Raw genomic sequence first — 23,106 nt, 5'->3', positions numbered from 1 at the left:
CCCAAATAGAAGAAGCTGCCCTGGGAGGCGGTGGGTTCCTGATTCAGGCAGACTCGATGCCCACTCATCAGGATTATTACAGAAGTGTGGACTAGACCACATACTCTCTGCAGACCCTTCTGTGTCTGAAATTCTGTTTCTTTTTGATGTGCTTAGCATCACAGCCCAAGGCAGGTCAGTGAAGTTTTCCCCCTTGGTCCTTCCTCCTCCTGCAGCCCCTTTCTCTGTCCCCTTCCTAGGTGCTGCCTTCCAAGAGAACATGTCCACACAGTGATCCTTAGAGGATGTACCTCTTGGCCTCAGCTTGTCCCCCGAGGCAGCTGGCAGTGCTGGTTAGAATTGTGGGATTGATTTATTCTAGTCTTGGTTTCCCAAGAGCTTACTCCTTTTTCCCTCTCTTCCTTTCCATGATCTTTGACCTTAAGGGCATCTGTGGTCATACCTGAGGAAAAAATGCGAGACATGTACAGTGTGCTGCGGAGCATCCCCCAGAGGCAGATCGAGGAGATGCAGAGACAGGTAAGGGGCCGGGGCTAGTGGAGAGTGTGGCCTTTCTCCTGCAGCCTCCTCCTGGGAAGGACAGTGGGGGCTTCTAACTGCTCTTCACCTCTTCCTCCTTTTTTTTTTTTTTTTAATGGGGAATTGAGGATTAAGTGACTTGCCCAGGGTCACACGGCTAGAAAGTGTCAAGTATTTGAGGCCATATTTGAATTCAGGTCCTCCTGAATCCAGGGCTGGTGCTTTATCCACTGCGCCACCTAGCTGCCCCTCCTCTTCCCCCTTTCAAAGAGCATCGTCCTTGTCAGTGAGTGAGTCAGTGCTGGGGCAGTAGTTACGTGTGAGCTGTAGACGTTTCTGAAAGGTCCCTCCATACTGGCAGTAGGGACATGAGGTCATCAGATCATGCGTCAGGGAGAGGTCTTAGAGGTCCTTGGTCCAGCCTTCTCACATCATAGAGAAGAGAACTGAAGGTCAGTCAGCACTGCAGATGAGAGCTCTCAGCATGCTCCCGCCTGACAGATGGGCCTGGAGCCACTTCCTGAGTGAAACATGGGCACGTGGGCACAGCTGATGGCAGTGTCAGGGAGGAGGAGGAGCTGGGGGAAGGACAGGGGTATGTCACATAGCTGAGAATATCGAGGTATATCTGTGAGGGCCGACCCGAGAGGCCGATGTGGTGTTGATGACAGTGCCGTCCATCCCTGGAATGGGCCCGTTGCCTCACAAGTAGGGGATCTCCCCCATGGGAATCCTCCACTCTCCTGGTGTTGCATAGTTGGGGGTTTCCTTCTGGACTGCGGTGGAGGGCTCTTCCAACCACAGAATTCTGTGATATTCTTCTGGCAACAATTAAGAAAATGGAAAACAGCATCTACAGATAAGTTGTTAGCTATTATTGTCACAAATGAATCAGTAGCAATGGAAAACCCTACCTGTTTATAAAGCCCTTAACAACATTCTAAAGTGGGTCATGTGACTTTTCTAATTTGGGCCTCAAAACATGGCTGGTATCCCCGTTTGATAGATGAGAAAAATGAAGCCCGGGGTTAGATAACGCGATCAAGGCCAAGGCTTCTAGGGGACAGAGCCAGGAGTGTAACCTCGATCGGGGGTCAAACCAGGTTAAACTGTAACTGGGAAAGGTTTAATAAAATAAAATGCACAGCACCATAGATAATATGCATTTGTGGTTTCCTAAGTTTAGCAGCTGCCCACAGGGGTCCCCACCCTAGATCATCCCCAAGCTGAGTGGTCGGTGAGCACTGTTTAGGTGCCTGCTCACCATTGTCCTCTTTAGCTCTTGACTTAGTTGTTGTTTGGTCTTTCAGTCGTGCCTGACTCTTCGTGGCCCTATTTGGGTTTTCTTGGCAAAGACAGTGGAATGGTTGGCCATTTCCTTCTCCAGCTCATTTTACAGATGAGGAAACTGGGGCAAACAGGGTAAAGTGACTTGCCCAGGGTCACACAGCTAGTTGTGTCCAAGCCAGATTTGAACTTAGGAAAATGAGTCTTCCTAGGTCCAGGCCTGGTGCTCTGTGCACTACGGTGCCACGTTGCCGCAGAATTGAGTATCAATAACCGTTTATCCTTTTTGGTTATGAAACATGAGGTTATTTCCTTTTCATCTTTTGTGGGAGAGACATGGTTTGGTACCAAAGAAAAATCATTCCTGATTTTCCCATCAGTAGTTCTAGAGACCAGGAACAATCTATCAGCTGTGGGATTTTACGCATCTAGTTATTCTCGTCCTCGACAACAACTGTGTCACTTCTTCCTTCTAAGTTTGGGACATGCTTGAAGACTTATTAGAGCATCATTCCTTGAATTTCCTTGTCATTTTTCCCACTTACAATAATAAAGATAACAGAAAGCATGTATAGAATGCCTTAGAGTTTGCAAAGGACCTTGCAAATATTATCTCATTCAGTCCCTCAGGATGGTCCTTGAAGGTAGATCCTTTTGTTATCTTCATTTTACAGATGAGGAAACTGAGGCAAAGAGGTGAAGGGACTTGCCCAGGGTCACACCGCTAATAAGGTTGAAGGGAGGATTGGAACTCGGGTCAAACTTCTTTTCTTTTCACACAGCTAGTAAGTGTTAAGTGTCTGAGGCCGGATTTGAACTCAGGTACTCCTGACTCCAGGGCCGGTGCTCTATCCACTGCGCCACCTAGCTGCCCCCTCAAACTTCTTTTCTTAAGACCGATCTGATTTGATCTTGATGTGTACTCTAACCGCTGCCTTACTTCTGTTAATCATTTCCTGTTTATCCTGAATATAGGTTTATTTCTTGTTGTCTCACCCAGTAGACTGTAAGCTCTTTGAGGGTGCGGACTATTTTTTCCTTTCTTTGTATCTCCCCTGCTTAGCACAGTGCCTGACACATGGTAGGCACTTAACAAATGTCAGTTGATTGATTGACTGGTGGCACTCATAAGAACAGTTCAGATTTATAGAGAGGGCTTTAAGGTTTACAAACTGCTTTACATACTTTTAGTCCTTAACTAAACGCTGTGAGGTAATTTCTATTATAATCCCCATTTCAGATAGGGAAACTGAAGCAGAGAGGCTAAGCAACTTGCCCAGAGTTGTACAGCTGCAGGTGGAAGGGGCAGGGTTAGAGCCTGGGTCTCCCCGTTTTCAAGCCCTCTGTTCTCCCCATGATGCTGCACTGCTGGTAGCTGGCTCCTAGGGAAGCAAGCCTCAAAGGTGTGAGCCAGTGTCACATCACTTAATGAGCTCTGTCTGGGGAATTCAAAGGGAGATCTCTTTAAACACGAGTAGGAGGTCTCTGGGACTCCATCCTCAGCCCCGCCCTGGAAAGCCTGATGGATATTTCATTGGAAAACCGAGGCCACCAAAAGAAAGAGAGGGCAGTCTCTAGAAATGCCTTCCTCCTCTGGACTCCCGCGCCGGCTCAGGGTGAGCAGGTGGCCACCAGGGGTCTCTATTTGCTCAGCCTCTTGACATGAGGAGGTCCGGATCTGAACAGAGATTCCCCAGCCAGCTTCTCGGGCCGCTTTGGTACCTTACCTGCCTTTGGTGCAGTTCCCTAGAGTCCGATTCTGACAGCTGGTGGGGACCAGGATAGGGTGGGGTGGAAGGAGTAGTGTTTGCTCACTGCAGGACAGTGTCGAGATCCAGCAATCATAGCATCCTAACAGGAATGGGCTGTTATATGTTCTGGAGCCCCCTCCCCTTTCATTTTACAGCTGAGGAAACAGGCCCAGAGAAGTGAGTGAAGTGAGAGACCTGAGGTTGTGTGGGTAAGAACAAAACCAGGGCTCGGACTCGGTCTGAAACGGGCAGAGGCTGCACCCAGGCCTGCTTCTAAACTCGGGAAAACAGCTCAACCACAGATCTTGCCTTGGGGATTTGGATGACAGTCAGAGAGGTATGCGTATCCTTTGCAGCCGAGACAAGAAATGACATTCTAACAGCTCTGCAGCTTTGTTCAGGATGAGGGCTTGCAAGAAATGCAACAGTGGGTGCAGAAGACCTGGAATTCCTATTGAAAATGTAGTCTCTGGTGCTGAGAACTACCTTTGTGGGCAGCTGCTGTGCCTGATCATCTGGGCTGTCACCAGGCTGGACTATGCGAGGTACAGCAGAAGTGTTCAAATAAGATGATTAGAATAATGGAATAAAACGTAAGGGATTTCTGATAAGCCTAGCACGCCAACCTTATTCATTTCCCCAGTTTGTCATCAGCCTGCATCAGTTTCTCAGATACTGAAATGGACCTGTGATCTTAATGATTTGAATGTTCCCTCCAGTGATCCCAAGTACATGGGCCTCTATCCCTGCCTACCCTTTGCCACTCTTGTCCATCTCCACCATCAATTCACTGCAAGGGTTCTGCCCAGTAGCCTTTTATCTGGCATGATGAGGATAACAGTACACCAGTCATCCCTTGTCTTTGCCATTTTGCCACTCTGTCTTCTTGTCCGAGTACATATTTTCCTGATAATATCTTTTGTTCTCCTTCTTCACAATTCCCATATGCTGTAGCCTGCTCATGCCTGCCATATGCCTTTCCATTGACCACTTTGTGATAGTCATTTTTAATTCTTTGAGATTGTCTTATCCCATCTCACGGCCATATAAGATATTGATACTAAAAAGATTGGCCTTTGTTTCTTTTTTCTTTTTCTTTTCTTTGCAAGGCAGTGAGGGTTAAGTGACTTGCCCAGGGTCACACAGCTAGTAAGTCTCAAGTGTCTGAGGCTGGATTTGAACTCAGATCCTCCTGAATCCAGGGCTGGTGCTTTATCCACTGCATCACCTAGCTGCACCAACCATCAGCCAATTCTCATAGCTGGGATTTATGGCTTTGCTTTTGCTTTTGTCTTAGTTCCTCTCCTTTGGATATTCTTTGCTTTATTTATCAGTGTCATTCCTCCACTGTGGTGTAGAGAAAAGAACCCAGGCTCCAGATGGATTATGACCAGGATGTAGGACAGCACGACTGTGGAGTGCCTCCTTCTTCTGGAAAACGGCTTCTTTTGTGCAGGTCCACTGGTCATTCATGCTGCTGTGGCATACTGCTGTCTCATCAGCCTCTAGACCTTTTTGTGCTGCCTCATTTTGTACTTGTGAAGTTGTTTTTTGGATCTCAAATGTAAGACCTTACATTTAGTTTTAAAATTTCAACTTAATAGAGTTGGCTCAGTGTTGTGGCCTGGAAAGATCTTTTTGGAGCCTGGCTGTGTTTTCCAATGCCTTAGCTATCCTTCCGAGTTTCATTTCATTTGCATATTTGATGAAATGCTTTTTATGCTTATTTCCTTCTCCCTTTCCCTTTATGCCTTTATCCAAGTCATTATCGGGACAGTGCCAAGCACTAATCCCTCGGGCATGCCACTGGAGACCTCCTTCCAAAGTGACTCCACAAGCCTAACCACTCAGTCAGCTCTGAATCTAAGGGTTTTGTCACTTGGCTTTCATCTCTCTATCTTCTCCACAAGAGAAGCATGAGACACTTTATCAAATGCTTTGGTAAAATGTGGGAAGACTATGTAGCAATTCCTGGTATAGTTTAATAATGCTAACATTCACATGCCAGTGATTCTGAACCTCTCTCAAACCCCATTCCCCATCTACCAGCTCCTGATTCCTTAGTCCCATCCACATCAGCCCTCCCACCCCACAGTTTCAACCAGATCCCACCTAGCCTTTCCACTGTGCCCTGCAGAATGCCCGTTATATAGGCAACACATTTCCCTTCACCCTAAATATTTCCTTCTCCCACTCCTATCACCTCCTAGCTCTGACTAAAACATGGCTCCCCTGATGACACAGCCTCGCTGGTCTCCCTTTCCAGTACTGGCTGTACCTTTACTCATTCACCTTAGTTCACTGGTCGAGGTTGGGGGAAGTTGGGATTCTCTTTGCTCCCCTTTGCCACTTCCAGGTTCTCTCCATACCTCTATGCCTCAGTAATGTCTCCTCCTTTTGATGTCCATGCTATTCATATCTACCACTCAATCAAAATTATCCTAGTAGCTGTTGTCTACAGACCTTCAGGTCACTCCCCTCTTTCCCTACAGCTGTCCTCATATCGGGGGACTTCAGTATACACATTGGCTCTCCCTCAAACACCCTAACGACTCAATTCCTCAACTTTCTCATTTCCCGTGAGCTAATCCTCTACCCGCCTCAGCCACACCAAAGATGATCATAGCCTTGATCTTGCCATCACCCGTGAATGTCCTATCTCCATCTGCAAGAATTCTGATCTGTTGGTTTTCCACTTCTCCCTCTGCTTCCCTTACATAACTGGACTCTTTATCCTCACCATGATCTCTAGTCCCTTGACCTTTTCATTCTCTCCCAGGACTTATCTCTGTTCTTCTCCCCATCTTAACCACTTGGTGAACCAATTCAACTCTACACTGTCCTCCTCTCTTGACTCCTTAGATCCCTCCTCATATTGCCCCTCACACCCAGCCATTACACCTACCATTCATTGCCTTCCTTCCTTTACACATGCTGTTGAATAAAGGTGGAGAAAATCATTCAAGTGTTGTGAGTGGGTCCACTACAGATGTGTTAGACAACCTCAACTGGGCCCTCACTGCTGCCCAGTAATCCTACTGCACTTCCCTTATCAACTCACTCTCTTATTCGCCATAGAAGTTCCTCCAAACCTTTTCATCCTTCCTCAAACCTCCCAGGACTCTCCTTCCACATCTTCAGCTGGGAATCTTGCCTCCTATTTTACAGGAAAAATGGAGGCCATTCACCATGAACTCCATTTTCTTCTCCCTTCCTCATCGCATATCACTCAGGCATCTTCTGCCACTTTCTTGCTCCCATCTCATTTGATCCATTGTGTCTCCTCCAAAAGATTTCCTCCTTTGCCATCCCTACTCTTTCACTTATTTTCAGTCTTCCTGTCTCTATTGGCTCATTTCCTACTGCTTACAAACATGTCATGTCTCCCCCATCCTGAAAACAAACAAACAAACAAACAAAAAACCTCATGCAAGCGTTCCATCCCTGCTAACTATTGTCCTAGCCCTTTGTGGCTAACTCCTTCAAAGGGTCATCTACAATAGGTGCCTCTACTTTCTTTCCTTTCACTCTCTTCTTAATTCCTTACAATTCAACTTCCAGCCTCATCATTCCACTGAAACTATTCCCTCCAGTCACTAATGATCTCTCTCTCTCTCTTTTTTTTTTAGCAACAAACATTTATTTTATTTTTTCCAGTTACAAGTAAGGGTGGTTTTCAACATTCATTTTCATAAGATTTAGAGTTCCAAATTTTTCTCCTTCCCTCCCTCCCTTTCCTCCCCCCTCCACAAGACAGCAACCAGGTTATATATGTACAATCCACAAGTGCTCTTTTTATCAGTTCTTTCTATGGGGGTGGATAGTAAACTTCGTCATTAGTGCCTTGGGATTGTCTTGGATCATTGCATTGTTGAGAGTACTCAAGTCATTCACAATTGCTCATTGAACAATACTGATGTCACCATGCACAATGTCCTCCCAGCTCTGCTCACTTCACTATACATCAGTTCATGAGTCTTTCCAGGTTTTTCTGGGATCATCCTGCTTGTCATTTCCTACAGCACAAGACCATTCCACTACAATCATATACCGCAGCTTCTTCCATCATTCCTCAGTGGATGGACATTCCCTTGATTCTCAATTCTTAGCCATCACAAAGAGTTGCTATAGATATTTTTTGTACAATTTCCCCCCTTTTCTCTTTTTCATGATTACTATTGTTACCTGTTTCCCTTCCTATTCCTTTCCCCATGATATTTATTCTATTATCCAACTAATGATCTCTTAGTTGCCAAATCCAAATACCATTTCTTAATCCCCTTTCTCCTTGACTTCTCTGCAGCCTTTGACACTGGTGATCACCCTTTTCTCCTTGATACTCTCTTCTCGAAGGGTTTCAGCGTGCCACTTCTCTCCTCGATCTTCTCTTACCTACCTGACTGCTCTTGTTCTGACTCCTCCTCTTCCAGACCCTGCCCTCTAACCATGGGTGTCCCACACGATTCTGTCTTGGGCTCTTCTCTTCTTCTTCTATACTATTTGACTTGGGGATCTCATCAGCTCCTATAGACTTAATTAATTTTAATTTCTATGCTGACATTTCTCACATCTACGTATCCTGTTCACTCAACCTCTTTGCTGACCTCTACTCTCACACCTCCAACTGGATGTCCAGCAGATATCTTAAACACTGAACTCATTATCTTTCTCCTTAAGCCCTTTCTGCCCCCTACCTTCCCTGTTATTGTAGAGGACATCACCATTCTCTCATCCCTCAGGCTCACAATTTAGAAGTGCTCTCCAAAGCTGATCAATGAATTCTGTACATATTGTGTAATTTAAAATTCTAAATGTGGATTCTAATCTGTTCCCCCAGTTTTGGGGGAAACTGACTAAAATCACTAATAAAACGAGTTTAGGTTTTTAAGGGTTTATTGGAAAATAGAAAGAAAAAGATTGAGAACAGAATTCCAACAGCCTGGCATTCCTATCTTTCCTCAAATTTCCTGTGAAGTCCTCTGCCGCCACCACCACCATCAAGTCAGGAGCCCCCAAAAAAGAGACCTCTCTGCGCAGGCTCCCTTTCCTCCTTCCTCTCTCCTCCCAGAAAATAGGAGGCTCCTCAAGTTGATTGGCTGGTAGCCTTGATAGACAGCACCCATGAGTAAACGTCATTTCCTGACGCCAAGGAAAAGCCACAATATCCACATCGGACTTTCTCATGTCATCAAAATTGTTTCCCTTTGTGACTCCAGAATTTCATTCTAGAGAGTTTTCCATCTCTTGTTGGCTGATTCCCCTGTAGAATTTTGGTTCATGGAATCCTACTAAGCCATCCTATGCACTCTTTATATGTTCTGCTCAAAAGCCAGGCTGTGTATCAGACTATGCCTGGCTTTCCTCTGTACTGTTATCAACTCTAGAAAGGAATTACTTCCCCCAAAGCTTTCAATAGCTGTTCTTCCAATGTTTTAGATTTTCTCTATGGTATCTAACTTGGCTATATCCAGAAAATTTTCCCCTCCCACATATTTTTTAGTTTGAAGCTTTTTAAAATTAAATTTCCAAGACACTAGGCAAATATCTTCTTACCAGCCTGTCCTGGCTGTGTTCCGTCCTTGACCTGGCATTTTTTTATTTTAAGATGAGGTCCAGAAATCCAAATTTTTTTCTCAGATCCCACTTTCTTAACCAAGTATTTGCTCCTGATGTTCAACTTATTCAGATTATAGATTAAAAAGTTGAATATCACATGCCCCAGGACAGATTTTCTTACACACACACATGCCAGGCAATCAGAGACCAAGAGGTTAAATAAATCAAGAACTAATGGTACAGTAAAGTAATGTGGGGGCAGCTAGGTGGCACAGTGGATAGAGCACCGGCCCTGGAGTCAGGAGTACCTGAGTTCAAATCTGGCCTCAGACACTTCACACTTACTAGCTGTGTGGCCCTGGGCAAGTCACTTAACCCCCATTGCCTCACTAAAAAAAAAAAAAAAAGTGATGTGAGTCAGCCTTAGAGAGAGGAAAACTGGGATTCAAATTATGCCTCCAACACATTTTATGTGTATGACAGTGGAGGAGGTACAGAACCCTCAGGGCCTCGGACCGTTTTATAAGATGTAACTTATCAAGCAGTTGCCTGTCTGTGTGGTGGGATGGGCTCCCACCTGGTATAGCTTTGCACTGATGAATCAGTGGGCATGCATGGAGACCGCTGTGATACACACACACACACCTGGAAATGTGCATAGCAAAGGAATTAGAAAAGGAAAGGATCCCAGGGAAAACATCTTGGCCTGGTGAATGCAGCATTAGACAGGGAAGCTTTGAACATGGATTTTGTACTTACTCGCCTCGGACCTCGGTTTCTTTGTTTTTGTTTTTTTTTAGTGAGGCAGTTGGAGTTAAGTGACTTGCCCAGGGTCACACAGCTAGTAAGTGTTAAGGGTCTGAGGCCGGATTTGAACTCAGGTCCTCCTGACTCCAGGGCCGGTGCTCTATCCACTGCGCCCCCTAGCTGCCCTGGACCTCGGTTTCTTTAGCCATAAAGCAAGGGAGTTGGACTAAGTTACCTCTGAGGTTCCGTCTAGCTCTAAGATTTATGCTTTTTTCATGATTAGGATAGGTTAGTGGGGCAGAGGGAAAGCTCTCTCATTTGTCTCCCTTATACTAATAGTTAGAAATATTCATCTAGTTATAATCCTCCAGTCAAATGGACTTTTGTGTTTCCCAGACTTATATCTAGTCCCAGTCATAAAGAAAGTAAAACTGGACGCAGGAAGACACTGCATCTCCAGACCACATAGTAAGAAGTGTTAGTGTGGATTGGGAGGAAGGTGTAAACGGATCCCTAATTTATCTGCCTGGTAGAGTTTCCAAACAGACTTTTATTGGTCAGTGGCTCCAACAGCATTGACCTCTGACCTCAGCCACACTAGGAGGTGGAAGTCAGCAGCCTGCCTTGCCTTTGAACTCTTCTTTGTGCTCCTGTGACTTGGAGCCTTGGAAATGACGTAAGTATCCACCTTTCTCTTTAGCTCCCATAGTCTGGTCCCAGTTGAAATATATTTCTCTTCACTCAGTTGAGTATGTCTTGGGCTTCTGTCCTTGATTTCTGATGCCCTTCCCCCCATCTCCCATATCATAGGATTATTTTTGCTCATACCTTTTCACTGGAATTTCTTCCCTTCTTCCTATATTCTTTTTTTTTTTTTTTTTTGGTGAGGCAATTGGGGTTAAATGACTTGCCCAGGGTCACACAGCTAGTAAGTGTTAAGTGTCTGAGGCCTGATTTGAACTCAGGTCCTCCTGAATCCAGGGCCGGTGCTCTATCCACTGTGCCACCTAGCTGCCCGTCTTCCTATATTCTTTATGGGAAGCAGGCCCAGTATCAGTTGTGTTTTGAGGTAGGGAGTAGGGAATGTCTCCATAGTGTTCTTCTGAGGCCAAGTCTGAAGGGGAGTCACAGGTTTGGGAGACTTAACCAGAAGAAAGGGAGTATAGAAAAGAACAGCTAAACAGCCAGAGGAAATAAAGTGGTGGGACTGCCAGGAAGGCAGCAGGGGCTCATTCAGATAGTCCAGAGAAATGATGGAGAGGCCACACGAGCCTGGGAGTGAGAGCATTTGGCATGGGAAGAGGGGCTATTGTTGGTGGCCATGGTGGTATATGAAAGGGAAGAAGCCGTCTCATTTGGAGTTTTGTGGTGGTTGTTTTTACTTAGGAAACAGGGTTTCTGAATTATGGGGCAGGTTCTTGATTAGAAAGAAAGGAAGGATGTCACATTTTGGTTGTCCAGCCCCCTCACCTGTCTGCAAGCCTGGAGGGTTGTGAGGAGAGCGCTCAGTAATCCTTGCAACTCCATGTGAATGTCATGGGGAGCCGTCAATACCAGCGTTGGCTATCGTGTCTCGCTTCACTCCTGCCTTCTCATTTGGTCCTCACAGAAGTCCAGCCAGGGAGGTGGGTGCCACAGGTGTTATCACCATCTTATAGATGATGAAACTGAGGCCCAGAGTTACAAGACTTGCTTATTGTCTCACGTGTAGAAGGCGTTGGTGCTGGGCCCCTCGCCCTGGCCTTCCCCCGTCCAGGTCTGGTGTTCTTTCCACTCTAGCATGCTCAGTGACTGTGTTATCGTTCTTAAAGTACAAGGAAGCAAGCCATGTGTCGCAAAGAAGCTGTGTACATTTTTCTAAAGGAGTGGCAGACTGTCAAAAGCTAATGGCCATCAGTTTCTATGCAATTCAAACATGCTTGGTCATGTGATTTCTAGCACAGGGCTAACTGTTGTCGTTTATCCTTCCTTCTCAAAGAGGACCAATGACATCAGGAAGATGGTGTCTTGACTTGCGAATCAGACAAGGGTTTACAAATAACTAGTCTTGGGGCCTTTTGGTATAGAGACAAACATCTCCGTACACCTCAGGAGGCTCTGAGAACATATTGACTATGCTGTAGAACAACTATCAATGTGTATAAAGATGACCTCACGTCATCAAGAAGCAGGGGAATTATATTTGATATCCTCCCTGTGAGAAGTGTAGGAACACTAGGGAAAAGGCTTCCATTCAAAGGGATCAATATTTTTTTAAAAAAGTTCATTGGTTTGTCTCTATCCTCACCCATCCAGAAAAGCCGTTTCTCCAGAACCATCCCTTCCCTGTCAGTTCTGGATAGTTGAGGTTTTAGTGTAACATTCATTGATACTTACAGAGCATTCTCCCCATGGGTTCCCCCATACTTGAGAAAATACATCTCAGCTCAGTCCTGAGATGGGTGCAGATCTTGTATGGGAGGAACGTTAAGATCAGGAGAAGCCTAAGCAACCCATCCAGGACCACACAGTAGGTGAGGGGCATCCTGGGAGCATTCCCTGCTTTGCAGACCACAGCTCTGCTCCAACCATGAAGCTTGTGTGGCCTAGCTGCAGGCTGAAAATCAGGACAAACTTCCTGACAGTTAAAGCTATTAGGCTGTGGAACAGTCTTCCAGGAGAAGTGGTTGCTTAAGACATTTAAGATTGGACACAACACTGGAAATCAAGGCTAAGCAGAGCAATGTGGAAAAGGTTTTACTTGTAATTTCTAGGGCTGGTGTTGCAATGTTTCTCCTCACGCCCCCACTGGGAAATTTGATTTTCAATAAATTGGGTTCTTGTGGCTTTAAAAAGCACTAAATATTTTCCTCTTGTCAAATGCCATTGAAAGTTGTTTCCCAGTCTCCTCTCCATGCTTGCCTGCCCCCACATACTAGATACTAGATGTTGTACCCTTAAGCCCAACACTCATCTTATATGTTCCCATTCATGTGGCCAGTGAAACAGAAGCTCCTTTCTCAGAGTTTCAACTTCTTCCCTGCACACTCCTCCCTGTCCAGTGATAGCACGTCAGAAGTAGATGTGATCGCTTTGCAGAGTATTTGAAATTTCACAATTTGACCATTCCCCCTGTTGTCAGTAGCACTGTATCCTCAGTGTGTGAGCATTCTTGGGCTCATAAATCGAAATTATGAAGTGTCTTGGTCACATGTGTTGTTTAAATCAGGACAGACTAAGAAGAGCTCATTTAATGTAAGATTCTTAAATAAGAGCATTTTTTTTTTCAGTCTTGGTATTAAGAACCTTGCTGGAAAAAGACTGTTTGCCAAATATCTGATGGGAAGCCAAGAAAAGCACTTTAATAGAACTGTCTCAAATTTATAGTACACGAGGGTATGCAAATAAATTTCCTTGTCTTTAAGGTTTGGGTTGATTTGCAGGTATTTGGTCCAGTCTTGGAGATTTAAATCCTCACAGTCCAGATGGGAAGAGCATAAAACCTCTTTCCTTGGGAGCTCTAGAAGGCTCTTGGTATTGACAAAAACACATAGGGTGATTCATGGAGTAGTCTTGTACTTTGCTAGTTTTGTCATAAGGTCCTCAAGGTAGAGCTGACTTGTCTAATCCCTTCGTTTTACAGATCAGGAAACAGATCTAGAGAACTGAAGGCACTTCCTCAGTTTTGCTATAGTAAATATATGTATGTGTGTGTGTGTGTGTGTGTGTGTGTGTGTGTGTGTATACATATATATGTAGGGCACAATGAGAGAGACCAAAAGAGTATCTCATAAAAACTCTGCCCTTAAGGAGTTTGTGGCCTGATTGATGGGACTTAGAGACATAAAATAATTGGAGATAATTAGAGAATGTTGGAAGACAAGGCCCTCCATTGTTATGTTCCTTCTCTTTGGCCTAGAACTGACCGTGAGTTCTCTGTCCAAGGCTCTGCCAAGCTCTGTCAGGTCCTGCCAAGCTGTAGGGACATCATGGACATGACTTGGCGTTGGGCTACATGCTTGTTTTCTAGGAGCAAGTCTGGCTGGGTTTGGATAGGCTCTTCACTGGAACATTGGCCATGGTGTGGCAGAGGCTGGCAGCACATGGTGGCTTGTTTTGACTGTGCTGACTCTGGAAGACCATCAGCTGAGGCTTGGAGGGGTTTTCTGTTGTCAGTGGAGGGAGCACTTGTATTGATGAAATCATGGCTTCTTTGATGTATTGAAGAAGAAGGGGTAGAATGAAATAGAGAAATAGGTGTTGAATAGATCCAGTGCCCTAGGAGGTGAGGACAGGAAGTTGTCATGGTGGGCTCAAGTTGTTGGGAAAAAGTACTTGATAGAGGGGTTTGATTCTGATGGCTGGTTAAGATTTAAACAGTAAAGAGCAGTTAGAAATTAGGGTAGAAGATAATATTTTCAAGGGAAAGAATGAAGTAAAGAGAGAAGAGATTGGTCTCCTTACAACCAAGGGCCTTGGTACCTTTTGGACTTCATGTTGTAGGAAGTGAGGTGGGCTAGGAAAGAAGGGATCAAGTCGCAGAGGACTTTTCATATCAACAGGGCAGAGAACATTGTTTTTGGGGAACATAATTCTAGTCCATTACAATTAGCAAAAGCAAATTATACATTAGTTTAAAAAAACTCTTCATGAAAGGAGAAAGAACCATCAGTAAAGAAGTTTATAAAGAACTATAGAGGTGGAAGAGACCTTAAAAACTTAATTTCTTCTGACCTCACTTTACGGATGGAGAAATGGAGGCCAGAGCCATGAAATGGCTTCCATGTCTTGTTAGGGGATCAGCTGGGAGGAGAATCTCTGGACTTTGGATTCTCAATCCATTGTGTTTTCTACAACTTGGCATTGGAGAATCTACCAGGGAGTATTTACTTCCTATCTGCATTTGACTGACTCTAACAGGATTCTTGTTGTATCAAGACATTAAGGAGCTTCGACTCTGGGTATTTTTAAACACAGGGCAGGTAGGCAGTGCAGTGGATAGAGCACTGGCTCTGGAGTCAGGAGGCTCTGAGTTCAAATCCATATCAAACACTTGACACCTATCAGCTGTGTGACCCTAGGCAAATCATTTAACCCAATTGCCTCAAACATTCGGGGCCATCTCCAGTTGTCCTGATGTAGATCTTGCCACTGGACACAGATGACTTTGGAGGGGAGAGTGAGGCTGATGACTTTGCACAGCTTTCCCTCACTTAAATCCAATTCACTCCAGGTGATGATATCACCTTCTGATGTCATGGTCCTGTTCCAGAACAAAGGACAAACAACAATTTTTAAACATGCTCGTAGCTCTGGAAGCTAGTAATAATAATTTGCATTTATATAGCAGTTTATAGGGGAGCCAGGTGCCCCAGGCCTGCAGTCAGGAAGACTTGAGGCCTTCTACACTTCACCAGCTGTGTGACCTGGGCCAGTCACTTCACCCTGTTTGCCTCAGTTTTCTCATCTGTAAAATGAGCTGGAGAAGGAAATGCGTATCTTCCATATCTTCCAGCATATCTTCCAAGAAGACCCCAGATGGGGTCACAAAGAGTCATGCAGCTGAAATGACTGAACAACAACAACCACAAATAATTTGGGGTTATCAATTATCTCATGCATTATTATGTCTTTATTCTTCACAACTCTTTGAGAGACTGTCCTGTTATTGTTCCCATTTTATAGATGACGACATTGAAGGCCAGAGTGCTTAGATGACACTGCTTAGTAAGGAAAGCAGGGACTTGAAACACCTCCCCCCTTTTTGTTAAACTCCCAGGCCGTTTCTTTTTCCATTTTACCATGCTGTGATTTAGGGTGTGGAGCCTATGGGCTTGGTGTCTGCTAGTTACAGGTCATAAGGAAGAAGGAGACAAACGTTAGGTAGTCCCACATTTTGGGGGCATATTGGGGGGAAGGCCTAGCTGGTCATTTTATACACTCCCAATGAAAACCATTGTATATTCTTGGCCTTTTCTTTTTCCTTCAGCTGTACCCTTCTTTCCTCCTAAAACTAACTCATTCCTTTGGGGGGAAAACACATAAACTAAAAACTTAACTTTTTGTAAATGACTAGTCAGGGTCAGGACTGAAAATAGAATGGTTGCTCAGGCATAATTGTGCTTGGTCTAAAGTCAAGCCAAATGGAAATTCATAAGTGAGTTTGAGGGGCTTGTGAAAAATCTTTTCTGAGGAAGGACAATGTCATTAGATGCAAGAAAACTTTCCCTGGTGTCATCTTAAATCTCTCTCCCATCCTTCCCTAGGTTCCCCCCCACCCCCGTCCCCCCACTTCCCTTCCAGCCAACTTCATCTTGTGCTTGAAGGAATTCTGTTGGAGAGAGGGAGAGAGGTGAGCTTAATGTCCCTGATGAATTGGGCTGAAGGCTAAAAGACGCCCATAAATCTGCAGCTCATTTTAGTGCCACGTTAAAACAGTGTGAGGGGCCGGTTTCCGTGGCCCCTGCCCCCTTTCTTTATGGGTTCCTTTGGCTCTCCTCTTTCAAGAGGGCCCTGTGGAGTCATTTAAAGCCCTTATCAGTTTGCTGACAGCTATATGGGTCTTTCTGCCGGCTCCAGGGAGCTCAGACTGTCGTGTGAAACTTCTTATTCTTCAATTGAAAAAATGCCAGGCAGATCGGAAGGGATCAGGTGGGCACAGCAGCCATTGGGAGGGTGGGGAGACAATTAACTGGCACGATGTTGAATGGGCCCTTTCCAGGGTAAAGGTCAAATTGATTTCTGTATGTGGATGGTGGAGGCAGGGCAGCAGGAGTTAGATGAGAAAAGTTTTCAAAGGTTTTTTTTTGTTTTTATAAAGTTCTCTAACTAAAAATGCTCTTCCATTAGTAATTTTTCCTTTACAACATTAGGCAGTTAAACAGGGTATCCCTGATGCCCAGGTAGTTAGATTCCCAGAGCATTTTTCTGAAGGCAGTTTGAGTGAGTTGAGCTGCCTCTGCACCTTTGCCTGCCCAATTCCTGCCTCCTAGGATTGTCATTATGAAATATAAATGTTCTTTCATCAGTCTGCTGTGTCTTTTAGACTATGTGATTAGATCAGCTACCCCCTGCCCCCCAAGTGCTTTGTGTAGATATTGGGCGGTCCATAAATGCCATCTTGGGAAGGTTAGCCCTTTCTTCCACTCACACATGCAGGGAAGTGGGCACCCATGACTCTTCCCTTTCCCCCCATAGTATCTCTCTTCTCTCTTTGGTGGAAAATCACAGGCAGTAATCTTTTAACAGACAGCTGAGGGGAAGGAAAAACCATTACCTGGACCATGGCCAACAGCCTGAGGGGAGTTTCAGAATCTTTGGCATCTCCTGACCAGAATTTTTTTCCAGGCATTTTATAAAGAGCACGGCTACCCTACCTTCTCTGTTCTCCTCCCAAGCCCTTCAAAGGGAGGAAAAAATTTGTCCTGTGAGTGTCCTCTGCATAAGCCTGTCCTCTGTCCTCTAATTTCAGTGTTTGCTAGATGGATTTTAGTAACAAGCCTGAGTATTTCAGATCCGCTCCCCCCCCCCCCCCCCCGCCTTTTATAATGACCCAGAATTCCTTGTGTGCAGAAACTGGTTCTGTTTTGGATAGGAAGGAGGTGGAGTAGACCAACTTGGACAAGCCTGTTTATTCATTAATGGAACGCGTGGTCTGATATTTTTGTTTGAACTATAGAAAATACTTTGCAAAACCAAAGCACTACATAATACAAATTGTTATCATTGTAACTGGCAACTCTGAACAAAACTTGTTTGAACATGGGGCAGACAACGGGATAGTAGAGACAAAGAATTTCCATGCCATGGCACTATTATATAGCTCTTCATCCAGTGTGGTAATTTGCATTGTACAAGGACTACACAATTCCAGATTGTGTTATTTTTCTTATTTGTGTGGGATTTGCCTATTTTTGTAAAACAAAAGTCCCCCCAAACTGCCCTTTATACTTTTGTGGGACAAAGGAACATGTATGGAGAAAAGTGTAAATGGAAGGAAATAAATCATTAGCGTTTGACCAAGAGCACTAACGAAACAAAATGGAAGCAAAGTGTTGGTAAGAACATTGGGTCTGATGCCACTAGGCCCAACTTCCAGTTGTGGCTCCAGCATGTGTAAGCCCCAGGCTTCTAGGCAGTTCCCTTCTCCTCACCAAGCTCGGTTTGCTCATCTGTAAAATGGTAACAGCAATTCCACTATCTGCCTCAAAATGCTGTTTTAAGAAACCCCCCTTTAGACCATGTTGATCAGTGTGAGTTGTTAATAATAATAATAATAACTTCATTAGCAAGGAGTTAACCTTGATAGGGCAGTGTATGAGAGGGGAGAGTACGATGGATTTGTGGACAGAGAAGCTGGGGCTTGGTTTTTTTAATGTTTTTGATAGTCATTTCTAGTCAGTACAGAGGACTCTTGCGTGAGACGAGAGAGGACAATTAAGCAAAACCAATGATTAAAATGAAGGCCTTGCTCCACTCCTGCCGACTGCCATTTTTCTGCTGAGGGAAGAGAACACAGTTCCTTGTTAGGCCTCTGAAATCACGAGGGGGGCTCAAGATGTCCAGACCTGAAGCACTTTCCCATCACCTTATGCCCATCAGATAGACCAAGACTGCACAAGAGTTAAATGATTAAGTGTTGGAAAGAAAGTATGTATCTCTTCATACAAATCTCAAGCTTCTCTGGATTCCTTATTTCTTACAGGACAATAATATTCCTTTCAATTCATATACTGGAATTCAGTCATCCCTTATTATAAAGTGCCTATTTTGATTTCTTTTTTTTTTTTTTTTTTTTACCACAAAAAGTGATTCTGTGAGAATTTTTTTAAAAAGATAGTCTCTGGGGGTAGCTGGGTGGCCCAGTGGATAAAGCACTGGCCCTGGATTCAGGAGGACCTGAGTTCAAATCTGGCCTTGGACACTTGACACTTACTAGCTGTGTGACCCTGGGCAAGTCACTTAACCCTCATTGGCTCACTAAAAAAAAAAAAAAAAGATGGGCCCTTTCCTTTTGTCTTTGGTCACCTTGGTGTATAGGCCAATCACTGGTATGATCCCTTTTTTAGGAGGGAGTTTTTGACAGAGATACTGGAGTAGTTGGCCATTTCCTTTGCCAGCTCATTTTACAGATCAAGAAGTTGAGGCCGATAGGGTTAAGTGACAGGGTCGTAGCTAGTAAGTGTCTGAGACTGTGTTTGAATTCAAGTCTTCTTGACTTCAGGCCTGGCGCTGATTTTGTAGGAAGGTTTCTTCCCAAATTAACAATTTATTTTATTCTATCCATGCTGATTTTGTTTGTACAGAACCTTTTTAATTTTATGTAATCAAAGATATCTAGTTATCTTGTAATTATTGTTCTCCTTTGGTTAAGAATTCTCTCCCTCTCACCACCCCCAAAATAGTTGTGCAAACCTTCTCCTATTCTTGTTTTTTATGCAGTGACCTTTTACATTCAGGTTGTGTATACTTTGGGGACTTAGGGTATATGGAGTATATTTGACTCTAAACTTAATTTCTGCCAAACCACTTTTCCGTTTCCAGCAATTCTTCTTGAATAGGGAGTAATTTGTACCCCAGTAATTTGTGTTGTTGGATTTATTGAACACTAGGGCCTTGATCGACTTTTTGAATTTTTTAAACTGTACCGTGTAGTTTTGATCTTGTTTTGGAGACTGGGTCTCCCTATCTCACGCAGGCTAGAAATGGAATAGCCAGTCATAGGCCCGGTCCCATTCCCAGTTGGCATGGAAACTTCAGCCTGCTCTCTTTTTTCTATTGGGGTCATTTTGCCCCTTTTGGTAGCCCTGGACTCCTGAGGCCTCACCAGACTGGTGTTGGACTCATTGCAAGCACTCAGTGGATTTTAAGAATACCCAAGCTCACCACTCTGTGCCTCCCCAGCAGCAGGGACTGCTGGCATAGGCTACTGTGCCTCACTTGGATAATCTGGAGGATTCCTGCTTTGTACTATAGTTTGTGATCTGGTCATACCAGACTTCCTTCCTTTTTTTTTTTTAATTACTTCCCTGGAGATTCTTGACCTATTGCTTCTTCAGCTGAATTTTGTATTATTTTGTCTAGTTCTACAAAGTCACCCTTTGGTGTGTGGTGTGGTATTAAATGTGTAAATTAGGTGGTGCTGTCATCGGGCAGCTGTATGAGTGACTCAGTGGATAGAGCATCAGGCCTATAGTCAGGACGAGTTCAAATAGGACCTCAGATGGTGACTAGCTGTGTGACCCTGGGCAAGTCTCTTAACCTCTGTTTGCTTCACTGCAAGGGTTGTGGGGGGATTTAGGGATCCTTTATTGAACTCCACAGCTACATCCACATTCACACATACTATACATATACGTATATATGTATGTGTGTATTTATACACGTACACACACACACATATATGTACAAATATAGAATCTATAAATCCTATGGACTTGTTCATTTCTTTTGTTGATGTAAGTTTTTGGAGAGAGAACTTTTTCCTAACACCTGCTTTGGCCACATCCCATAAATTATGGGGTTAAAAAAAAATCTCTTGGCTTCCAAGGAGCTTTATGCTATTAGGTCCATCACTCATTTTGTTTGATAGAATTACATCTTATTTCTTTGATTTGCTCTTTGACTCCCCAGTCATACTTTTAAAAAAAAACATTTGGGGTGGGGTGGGGCAATGGGGTTAACTGACTTGCCCAGGGTCACACAGCTAGTACGTGTCAAGTGTCTGAGTCTGGATTTGAACTCAGGTTCTCCTGAATCCAGAGCCGGTGCTCTATCCACTGTGCCACCTAGCTGCCCTATCATTGTATATGTTTAATATTTTTGCTCTTGCCTATGAGTTTTTATGCTTTAGCAAATAGTCACTGGAGGGTACAATGCATAACTGGAAAATATAATGTTCCTAAATCTGGCTGTGTCCATGCTCTGCTCAGTAATTCCCAGTTTTTCATCTCTGGGATCAAATGCCATTTCCTCCGTTTGATATTTGTAACTTCTCATAACTTCATACCAACAGATCATTCCAGGCTTATTATACATGAGAATATAAGTTCCTTAAATCTAGAGACAGTTTCATTTTTGTCTTTTTAGCCCCAGGGCCCAGGCACATCATTGGCACTTACTAAATGCATGCTGATGGATCCTTTGTCAACAAACGTTTAGTGGGTGCCTGCCATGTTCCAGGGACTCTGCTTATGGGTGGGTTCAGTTCTTAAACAACACTAGCTTTTTCCTGCCCCCCCCCCTTCAGGATGATCGTCTTTGTCCTTAAAGTGACTTGTTAGAGTTCATCTAGTTCCCATTTTGCTCAGACATATTTGCCTTTATAGGTTTTTGTCTCTTGCATTTGCATTTCACAAATCATACTAGTTCTGGGCCTCTCACTAGTAATGTTGAAAGCTATTGACTCTTAGTTCCATTTTTTCCCTGTAGGATAGATAAATTATTCTTGGGCAGAGGTCTTTTCCTTTTGTTAGATTGCATTCCATTTGTTTTTCTTTACATTGTCATTTTTGCTGTACAATTTTTGTAACATTTAAAGGAATTCGTTATTTTGTCATTTGACTTCTGGTTGCTTGAAGTATTTATTCTTTCTTTAGTATGAAAACTCTAAAGCAAAGATTTTTAAATTGTGGGTCACAACCCCATATGGGGTCATCACTGAATGTGGAGGTTGTGAAAAATTTGGCAGTAGTAAAAGGTTATGTATCTATTTTATATACCTCTATACCTGGGGTCACATAAAAATTTCTCAGGCAAAAAGGGGGTGAGAATGGAAAAAAGTTTACGAAGCCCTGCTCTAGAGTCTGATAATTGTGTTTCTGGGGATGCTCAATTTGGGCTTTCTTTCAGGAGCATTCATCCCGATTTTATGTTCAGTTTGCCTCCTGGTTCTGGTAGTTCTGGAGAGTTTTCTTTTATGATTTATTTGAAAATGGGGGGGGAGGCACTTAGCAATAATCAAATCCCCCTGCTCCCACAAAAGAGAGCTGTCAAAAAAAATTTTTAATTTACAGAAGAGAAAAGAAAGAAATTCAGAAAAAAAGCACAGACAGGGTAGTTTTGAAACTGTGTGAAATTTTAAATATACCTTTAAAAAGCCCAAAGTAGTATAAAAGAGATTTGTGGTTTCATATACGATCCTTTTTGTTTTGTTTTGTTTTTTTGTATTTAAGCACAGACATAAAATTAATTTTTAGAAATGGAGGGGAGAATTGAAAACTAGCCCAATACACTACATAAAAGAAGTTAACATCATTCAGTAACCCCTAGAATTTATTAACCGCGCCCCCCCACATATATACACATTTTCCCCATGAGGTATATACACTGTAGCAGTGAGAGCTCCAGAAAGCAGAGACATTTTTGTTCCTTTTTTTTAAAGCATAATTCCAGGTTGCTTTTAATGGGTCCATTTATAAAAGGATAAATTGGGACAAAGATAAAGTGCCAGAATGGAATTCCTAGTTTTCATATAAACGTCTTCATTAATAAAGGTTAAGCTAGTTTGTGTACTTTGAAATGTTGGAGGGACGGTCTTTTTCATACACACAAAGAAGAGACAACTCACTCTATATCTGACTCCATCCTGCTGTGGGCTGAAGTTGGTTGAATTTTCCAACTTGCATATTGTGTTTTATGTAACTCTCATGTTGCGTGGACTTTATAGGTTTAATTTCTTCTTATTTGAGGTAAATTTTCTTTCTTTTTTCTTTCTTTTTTTAAAGGGAAAAAAAGAAATTTGAGGAGAAAATGGAGAAATAAATACCAAATGTCAGTAGAGACAGAGACAAGGTACTTTTCTCCAAACAGCCTTTAAAATTGAATTCTCCTACACTAAGAAAGATGTCATTGGAGGCCCTTATAACTAAGTACATAAAATGGTCTGTTTTCAAATATGGCTTGATTTATTTTTTCCTTCTTTGATGAGAACTACAATTGGGCCAAGTTTCAGGCTTAGACCTTCAGCTGTTTTTATGTTGTGTGAGCTGAAATAGGTTGAACATTTCTACCTCCTAGGTCCCCCCTTTTTTTTTCTCCCCAGAGGGGAAAAAAAAAAAACTATTGTTGTCAATGACCCATAATTCAGCAATAGCCTTAATTTTCTATGGGGGAAAAGTCACCTAAAGAACATTGGGCTTCATTTGGTTTTGAAGAATTCTGAGTTTTCGAAAAGAAATACTTTTGGAGTTTTTCATTTCAGAGGAGGGGAGGGCTGCTCAGGAGTAATTGGCTAGGTAGGGGTCACTTCTGTAAAAACTATGACCAA

General features: G+C 43.5%; 1 protein-coding gene across 1 annotated transcript in view; it reads left to right on the top strand.

The window, feature by feature from the left end:
• Positions 1 to 23,106, top strand: part of EXT2 (exostosin glycosyltransferase 2) — a 169,843-nt gene that overhangs the window by 34,306 nt on the left and 112,431 nt on the right. Inside the window, exon 7 of the mRNA XM_043972175.1 lies at positions 426 to 519. Within this exon, the coding sequence (XP_043828110.1) occupies positions 426 to 519 (94 nt within the window). The remainder of the gene's footprint in view (positions 1 to 425; positions 520 to 23,106) is intronic.

This window comes from Dromiciops gliroides, chromosome 6 (assembly GCF_019393635.1).
Source record: "Dromiciops gliroides isolate mDroGli1 chromosome 6, mDroGli1.pri, whole genome shotgun sequence".
NCBI lineage: Eukaryota > Metazoa > Chordata > Mammalia > Microbiotheria > Microbiotheriidae > Dromiciops > Dromiciops gliroides.
The sequence above is the reverse complement of the archived record's forward strand: the minus strand, read 5'-3'. Positions and strand labels throughout refer to the sequence as shown.